General features: G+C 29.1%; 1 protein-coding gene across 1 annotated transcript; it reads left to right on the plus strand.

The window, feature by feature from the left end:
• The first annotated feature begins 7,648 nt into the window (after nucleotides 1-7,648).
• Nucleotides 7,649-8,944, plus strand: LOC143531811 (uncharacterized). Its single transcript, XM_077027024.1, has 2 exons — nucleotides 7,649-7,922; nucleotides 8,674-8,944. Exons 1-2 carry the CDS (start codon nucleotides 7,680-7,682, stop codon nucleotides 8,935-8,937), a joined length of 507 nt encoding a protein of 168 aa, XP_076883139.1. The 5' UTR covers nucleotides 7,649-7,679; the 3' UTR covers nucleotides 8,938-8,944.
• The last annotated feature ends 734 nt before the right edge of the window (nucleotides 8,945-9,678 follow it).

The raw sequence follows: 9,678 nt of genomic DNA on the forward strand, positions 1-9,678 counted from the left end.
TATAAGGAGGTCTCCACCTCCTTATTAAAAGGTCATGCTCAATAAGAGCCACCACTACCTTTTGTGTCTGTAAACAAGAGATCTTAGGATTTCTTAGCAGTCACCTCCACACCCCCGAAAAACCATTGCAGGTCTCAAGCAGCTGAAGAAGAAGATCAAGACGTGGTTCGTTCATCTCAAAATCCGTGGAAACATCGTCATGGATCAGGTCAGATTTCATTTCGTGTTTCGACATGTTGTATGATTTCTGTATACTTTATACTTTGCTAACATAGACTCCAAATCTTAAATAACCAATAATTTTATTAGCAGATCTGTTTGCAGCCATTCATCATCATTCGACCTAATCCACGCGGTTTTGCTCAGCTACGGTTGTTGAAGGTTTGTTCAATCCAAACCCTAATCAGCAAATCCCTTGTAAGTATCATGTTTTTGCAATTCCCGAATATATTAACCTGATTTTGGATTAGTTATCGAATTTTGTCATTTGAATGTTTATTTAGGGTTAAAATGATTTGTTCTACAGTAATTGGTGCTCTTGTATGATATAATTGTATTGGCAAACAACAATTGGCTATAGCTCAATTCAATAACACTAAAGTAGATGACAAATGTTTTTTATATTAATTTTTTTCTAGAAAGGAATCTGTTGATGCAATTTATTTTGTTTTTAAGCTTAAATTGAATTAGAGTTAGGTGAAGGTTTCATTGTTGATAATCTGCATCTGGTGTTGGTTTGTTTTATTTGCAAAGGATGAAGATGGATAAGATGATGAAGAAATGCTACTTGTAATTTTTCATAAATATATAGCTAATTTTTTTTATATACTAACAATAAACACCTAATCTCACTAAATACTTAATTTTGATTAACAGAGCCGTTTATACGCAACCATTAACATCATTCTTCATTTTTGAATCAGTTTGACAAGTTATGTAATTCTAGTTCTCAATTTATTGATTCTATATTAACAATAAATTTATTGGTTCTATAAAATGCAATCTTAGCTTTTTAGGGTGAGTTTTGAATACAGCTGAGGTCTTTTATTTCAGTTTCATTAATTTTACTTATATTTCACATCACATTTTTTATGGGATTAACTTTCGTTTATAAAACGACTTTATATGTTCCTGTTCTTTATCTTTCTCCACATACCATTTTTTGTAGAGGTGGCAATATGAATGGGTTGGGTTGGATTTGGGTAATGAGTTAGAATGGGTTTGGGTCAGGATGAGTATGGGTCAGGATGGATTTTTAAAATAGAGGGTTAGGATGGGTATGGGTATGGGTCAAGATGGGTAAAGTTAATCCATCTTGACCCAAGTAAAGGTTGAGATGCAATGGGTTTTAAAAACCCCTCAAAAAAATATTCAAAAAATTTAATGAAAAATTAAAACTCAAAATATAAATTAAAAACGCAAAAACTAAAATGTCTCCCTCGTCGTCCTTGTTCATAAAAAAAAAAAAACTCGGTTTCGTCTCGGCTCAGGTTGGGTTTTTTTTGGTTCATTTTTGCTTTTTTTCTTTTCGGTATCTATTCGGTTTCAATGTTTTTGGTTTTTGTTCGATTTTGATTTCTCGGTTTTATTCGGTTTAGGATGGGTATGGGTCAAGATGGGTAAAGTTAACCCATCTTGAACTAAACAAATGTTAAAATACAAAGGGTTTCAAAACCCCTCAAAAAAATATTCAAAAAAATTAATAAAAAAATAATAACTCAAAATATAAATCGAAAACGCAAAAAGTAAAACAACTAAAATTTTTCTCCCATCTTCCTCGTTCATAAAAAAAAGACTCGGTTTCATCTCGGCTCAGGTTCGGTTTTTTCGGTTTCTTTTTTCGCTTCGGTTTTGTTTTTTTTCATTTCGGTCAGTTTCAGTATATGTTCAGTTTCAATGGTTTCGGTTTTGATTTCTCGGTTTCTATTCGGTTGCATGGGTTTTGTTTGAAATAAAATTGAATAAAGCTTGTTCTAGTCCATTCTAACCCATAAACAAACCCATTCTAACCTATAACCAAAAGTCACTAGCATCTATCCAACCCATCCTGACCTTCTTGCAAAGTTCTTTTGATCCATCATAACCCATCTCAATTTTAAAAATTATCCAAATTGACCCAAAAAACCCATTTGGGTTTGTTTTGCCACCCTTAATTTTTTGTTTATAAGCGGTAAGGATTTTGGGTATTTTGATTACGTTACGTCAGGAATCGAAACGAACGCCTACACATTTCACAGACAAATGTTTGGAAAATTTTAGAAAAATTGTGCTTTATATCTAGTTGAAATTTTTTTTTCAAAAATTTTGCTTTATATCAAGTTGGTTTTTTTTCAAGAAAAATTGTGCTTTATATCGAATAAACATAACATTTTTGCAGAAAACGTGAAGGGATGTTTGGGCTAAAGAGCTCTTTTGTTTTTTTTTCTTGATTGTTAATATTGAAATTTGGATTCTAATTGTCTCTTTATTTCATTTGGTCTATTATAATACATGTCAATTGGGACATCCCTTCATTGTTTTGTTTTGTAATCTCTTGCTTTTTAATATCAAGTTGGTTTTGTTTAGCAGATTTGGAGGACAAGGCAGTCAGAACCTATGCATTGATAATCATAGGTTTTACTTCACATATTAAATTTTTTAAATGTTTCGTAGGTTGATATGTTGTTACTTATGAGTGTTTTTATGCATGATTTTCAGAGTCACATGGTGGTTGGACCAAGTTGAAAAGTGGAGATACTGATGAAAGAGTACACGTGTTGTCCACAAGGTACAGCTTAAGCTCTTTGGGCTTGCCAATAAAAAAAGCATGGAGGCCTTGGTACAACCAAAAACAAGTGATCTAATTTTGCAGGTGCAAAACACTTAGTTGTCTCAGTAAAAACTAAATTCTGTTGAATCTGATAGCCAAACCTATGATGGTGTCATATATTCAATGTGGAGTTATCGTTTTTAATTTGTACGGCTCTTGCTATTGCTAACCCCCATTTGTATGCATGATTTGGGCTATTTATTTTGTTTGCTTTAGTGGTGCTCATTTGTATGCATGTTATATTAGTTTTGATTTTTGTTCATTTTTAAATTAACTGTTTATCTTTCTTGGATTTTGTTACATGGTCAAATGTATTGACTTGAAAGATTTTACTAAAAAAGAAATGGGTCAAATGATTCTGATGTCGTCTCAATTGTGTAACAAAAGTCATGAATGTTGTTTTCCTTTTGTAGCTGGAGTTGAAAGCTACGCATGAAGCTTCACAAATCATAATGTAGGCTTTGCAAAGATGACTTATTTTCTCATATTTATAAAGAATTGAATATGATTATTACAATTTCCTTAATGGATTAACTCTGTCATTTATTCTAACTAACTAACCGAAATTTAGTATTTATTCACAGTCGATTTCAGTTTTAAAGCACATCATTTTTCGGATTTAACAATCCAAAATTTTATACTCTTAAAAAAATTAAAATTTTTAAAAGATAATTATTGTTTCCATAATTTATTAAATTTGCTAAACCGAAATTCACTCTTATCTCCAAATCCATTTCAAATTTAAATCCCATTAATTTAGCAATACATAGTCTCTAAACATATTATATAATTTGAATATGACACATTTTTTAAAACATGATATTCATTTTAAATATTGTTGTAATTTTAACAACAACAATAATAATAATATTGGTAGTGGGACAACGGGGACAATCAGACTCTTTAAATTTGAACAGTGCAATGACCTAACACATAAAAAAGCTGTTCTAAAAAATATTGTAATTTTGCATCTAAAGGTTGACGTTTGTGTTCACAAATACTATAGAGTGTAATATTGTTTTTAGTTCTAATAATTTGTTACTTACATTCTTGATATGGTCGAACTATATACAAATGTCCATTCTTAATTCAAATGATAAGTTAATTATCCTCTATATATTATATTTGTATTCATTATGTATTTAACTCTTAATGTTTTGTTTTGTTTTATTTATATCATATGAGCAGTTATAAATACATGTTTAAAAATAATTATACCTGTTTAACACTTTGTACATTAAATTTAGATGCAAGCATTAAGATTATTCGCATATTTGTTTATTTTATTCTTTAACCAACCCGTGTATCTATATATATATGTATATATATATTTATTAATATGGTAATCGTTATCATTAATATTATAGTATATCAAAATTATTAATATACCTTATTATAAATTATTTAGGTAATTGTTTATGGGTCATATTACCTTTAATAGCTAATATAAAGGGTTTCCCTTTGTGTGTATATATAAAGAGAATAAATTAACATCATAGTCTAACCTCACACACATAAGAAATTCATGTGCCTCTTCTCTCCTAAACCGGTTCCTCTCAAAAACCCTAACACCATCCTTAACTATACATCCTAAAGGTGAACTCGATCAGGATGACAAACATGTCGACTACATCATACTCCGTATACGGTTACTACTCTCTCTGCTTAAAATGTACGTATATAATTATAAGTTTATTATTATTCATGTTTTTTATTAGTTACATGAAGAATTGATTAACACTTTAATTGTAATAAATGCGTTTCTTTTGCTGTAAATTTTTGTGATACTAGAAACGATGAACCAATGGAATGATTTTGTGATATTAAAAACGATGACTATGAGATATGGGATATAACCTATGCATTTATCTATATAGATCTACATGACCCTACACAAATGAAGGCTTCCCCATTTGGACCAAGGAGAGAGACCACTGGTCCCATACTCACGACATAGATTGTGAGTCACTAGTTACCATGTGTCATGTGTTCTTCGTGGCTGTCTGGTTGATTGATATGATTCAGCATTTTGATATAAATGAAAAAAAAAGAAGTATTAAATGATTTCAAAGTCTTCGGATGGTTAGAAGCATTCAATATGGATAAACTTATAGAAATTTTGATAATTTATAGTTCAATCTTTTCATCTACATGTTTATGGCTATATTTTTTAGAAACTAATAGTCATGATGTCCTTGTAATAAATAAAACAAGTTATGTTGAAACTTGAAAGTAGACGATCATAAGGGAATTTGTGAAATTGAGAACTTTAAAAACCATTTTAAACAAAAAAAACTCCTTTAAAAAATTATCAAACAAAAAATTAAAAAAGTAAAAGAATCAAAACATTCATTTATCTAGCATCATGTAAAAAAAAGGAAAAAAAAAACTTAATCGATTATGTAATCTCCACAGTATACATATATGTATATTATCATTTATTTTAATTGTATATATGTGTATACATAATAATATGTGTGTACAAATATGTATATACATGCATAAAATTGAAAAATAAATATTATACGTACATATATGTATAAATTAGCTAAACCATGAAAATTTTTAATTTTTTAAAACTATGATGCTAGATAAATGTTTTGATTTTTTTTACTTCTTTATTCTTGCGTTTTTTTGCTTTATAAATTTTTTATTTTTCTATTTTAGTATTATACATATATTTATACATTAGCTAAACTGAGAAAGTTTTCGTTCTATTTTTATTTTTTTTGAAACCAGGATGCTAGATAAACGTTTTGGTTTTACCTTTTTTATTTTTGTTATTTTTTTGGCTTTATAATTTTTAATTATTTCTTGAAAGTGTTTTTTTTGGTCAAAAATGTTCTCAAAGTTTTCATTTTTCAAATGGTTCTCACACGATTTTAATTATATATATATATATATATATATATATATATAGAAAGATTCATGTATATTTTAATCTTAACATGAGAACATAAGAATAAATACCAATTTATAAAAAAAATGTGAACGTAAAAAACAGTACAATCTACATAAACAATGATTTATAATAACAAAGAAAGAAACCTAAAAATTACAACAAAATAATCAAAATCAAGAACAAAATAATAATAACAAATACCATCAAATACTTATAACAACAAAAGAAAAAAATCTAATAATAACAACAAAATATAAATCATCAAATACTTATAACGTTTCATAATCGAAAATTAGCAAATACGAACAAAAAATTACAGCAAACACCTATAAAAATAAACTTAATAATAACAACAAATTAGTTCTTACTGTTTCATGTTAAGAATAAAATGTATTTGATTTTCTCTCTCTCTCTCTCTATGAATATATATATATATATATATATATATATATATATATATATATATATATATATATATATATAAGTTTAAAAGAACTTACCGATAAAATTTGCTACTATTAAATGTTTTTATTCAATTCAATTGTACAAATGACATTCATTTTATATATTATATAAAGTTTATATATGAATATATTTGGTTTGAGAAATTATTTTTGGTATTTTTGGCTTTTTTATTAACCATAAAGCTAGTAAACCTACACTAAAAGATTGATTTTTTCTATGTTAGGCTAACCAAATTTTAAAAATAGTTAATAGAAGGGTCCAGTGAGCCTAATTATCTAACACGTGGTATTTTTAGAGTTCTAAAATTTGTAAGCACATCTATGTATGGATACCATACTTTGAAAGTACGACATACACACTAAGTTAGGCGTTAAGGGTGTCCATGTGATTTGGATAAGAAACTCTTCCACTAAAGTTATGTATGAAAACTAACGTAATTGTGAACACATCCATTGTAATATTCGAGACACTTATGAGGTTATTTCCGCTAATGTGAACAGATGGCACCATTTAATCTAATTTGTGGATAACGAGCCCTTCACACAATCAACATTTTAATATATATATTAGTTTAATGTTTTCTAAAAGATGTTCTAAAGAGGACATTATATAGGAGAAAATTAGTGTGTTTGAAAGTTAATGCATTGGATATGCTCTAATTGGTTTCAAACATAGTGTTCAACATAGTATATATGTTCTCAACACTACTGGACTAGACTAACTGGTTTGAATTGTCGGACCTGGAAATGCATATACATACAAAAATCATAAAATGTTTAAAACTATCGAACTTTAAGGAGTTTATGAATTTACCAACTCTGTCATCCAATTTGAAAAGTAAATAGTTCTTAAATAAAAAGGTAAGAAAAAAAAAGTTGGATTTTTATGGATCCATATGTAACCTATATATGTTTTTCAACAGCTTATGTTTACACCACTAATTATATTTTTAAATCTATCAATAAATTCTCTAATCGGCTAACTAGAAGTTCAACAAAGCTCACTATAGTTCGGCCGATAGTTGCAAAGCTGTATTTCTTAATTTTGCAACATGGGAAATCAAAATAACTCGTCTGCTTGGAAAAAACCCATCACTTATATTACACTTTTTAATGCAATAAAACTTGGTTTCTTAAGATATATCGGCTTTCTTTTAAATATGAGTTATATCTCAAAGAAAATATATGTAATTCGATCCATAGTTAAAGTTGTGAACCAAAATACCAAATATTTAAGATATATATTATTGTAAATTCACTAAAACGTTAGACACCACATATTACTTGTTCATTTAATTTCGCAACAATATCAAACCCACATGGCCCACTTGCTCCCTCCAATCACAATCATCTCGTTAGCAGCTAGCTTTCACCACAAGTTTTCAAGACCTCATACTATATGTTGGCTTATACGTTCATTGGCAAATGCAAGGCACTTGTTGACAACCCTTTATAAACACCTTCTCCTACAACACACTTTGCTCTATACAAATACAACAAAACCATGTCTCATTCTCCAGAGGTTCAAAATCAAGAAACTTTGATCGATGAAACATCGAACGGTCAAAAAGAATACTCGAGCCTTCTGTCACAAACACAAAGCTCGAGTCCTGATTTCATCCAGAAGATTGGAAAAGATGAAGTAGATGACATTGAAGATGATGAGAGTGACTTCAAGATGGGAAGGTTGATTAGGCAAGCATCTCTCAACTCTTCACATATGTCTACTCCTCAACAAACTACTAAGGTATATATGTATATATCATCTTGAAATATTTTCTATCTTTCTTTTAATGCAATATTCAAGTCAGTCTGATAAGTTAAGATTGGCGTGCAAATATACCATGCAAAAATAGGATGTAATGTTGGAATATCGTTCAAAATAATTCTTTCTAGAAAACATAATAAGATAGAGATAATACTTACCAAATTCCCAACGGATGAATATAATCTTATATGATAAACTCTAATATATGATCAACTCTAATGTTTGATAAACTCCAAGTTACATCTAGAGATATATCGCTAATACGATCACTCAATCACTCAAGCTAATCGTCGTTTTGATTCGATGCTTAGCTTGAAACATCTGACACAGACGAAAGATATAGTTAAAATTTAAAGAAATTTGTTGCTTTGGTTTTTAAAATTTTACAGTCGATGTGTGATATATTTTTCTCTTGAGTAGCAAAATTCATATTTGAACCCACAACCTCAGATTTGTGAGAGGGGACATCATACCATTAGACAATAGGTCATGTGTAATCGATGCGTAATATATAAGAAGAAAAAGATATTCCACAATATTGGAAAATTATTTTACCAGAAGGAGGCTTAGATGTTGTGTTATTAATTATAAAATGTGAAAAGATAATTAATACAAGAAGATAAATGCTAACAAACAACTAATCCATAGATGTTATAATCTTAATATGATGAACTCTTGTATGAATAAACTCTATAATATATGGTCATGATTAAAAATATTTCTTATGCAGATTATGAGAGGAAGCTCGTGTTTACCGCGATACTTGACGGAAAAAGCTGAAACAAATCGAGAAAAAGTTATGAACACGAGGAAAGTGGAAATCATGAGCAAGAGGAACAGAAACAAAAGCTCCATGAAGATAGGAAAGAACATTAATGATGGCGCGCCAACAATTCCAGGAGGATTGGCTGATAAGGGTTCATCAGAAGACATGAAGGCACAGATCAAGTTCTGGGCTAGAACAGTGGCTTTCAATCTTCATCAAGAGTGTTAATTAAATATCAAAAGGCAGATAATAAACCAACATTAGGGCTGCAAAACAAGTTTTATAGTGTTAAACAGGTTAGAGATGACGCACTTAACACAAGTATCAAACATGAATACGACTTGTTAAACTACTTTATATCTCATGTTTATGATATAATATAGTTTTAAGTTTCATGTATTAATAAGGAGAAATGATGGAGGCTAGTCTATGCTTATTTCAATTATTTAAAAAAAAATCACATAGTATACTTTTTTCATTAACAGGTTTAATCGTGTCTTAAACATGTGCTCAATCTCTACTCTCTAGCGGGCAACATGTTAATAACCATAAGTTGCTAGTTAGTATGATCCAGTTAATGCATAAATACGGCACGGCACTAACCTAAATCTTTTTGTCGTGAATGTTCGGCGTTAAACTTTGAATTAACTTGAAGAATAATGTAATTAGTATGTTTCAACTTTCAACTATACGTATGTTTTTTTAGTAATTGCTGTAATATTATACCTTTATAAATGTAGTTTTAAATGATATCAAACATACCAAAATGGTGGAAGAACTAAAATATAAAATTTACTTACAACATGGGCCATGAAACAATAAAGTTAACGAAATGTCGAAATGCAAGTCCACCTAAAATCCATATTATATTACAGTTAGAATAAGAAAGGAGTGCTCTGTAAGAAGGATAAGAAGAGATGTAGGCTGTTAGATCTAGTTTGTTAATGGTTTAGATCAAATCTAGTTTTA

This window comes from Bidens hawaiensis, unplaced genomic scaffold (assembly GCF_021521415.1).
Source record: "Bidens hawaiensis isolate Kalapana, Puna unplaced genomic scaffold, B.hawaiensis_p1.1 tig00009253_1, whole genome shotgun sequence".
NCBI classification, from domain to species: domain Eukaryota; kingdom Viridiplantae; phylum Streptophyta; class Magnoliopsida; order Asterales; family Asteraceae; genus Bidens; species Bidens hawaiensis.

What these genes read in the sequence shown, in the direction of transcription:
- LOC143531811 (XM_077027024.1), top strand. Translation starts at nt 7,680, where the DNA reads ATGTCTCATTCTCCAGAGGTTCAAAATCAAGAAACTTTGATCGATGAA. An exon ending in CTCCTCAACAAACTACTAAG is followed by an intron (nt 7,923 to 8,673) that starts GTATATATGTAT and finishes TTTCTTATGCAG; the next exon opens with ATTATGAGAGGAAGCTCGTG.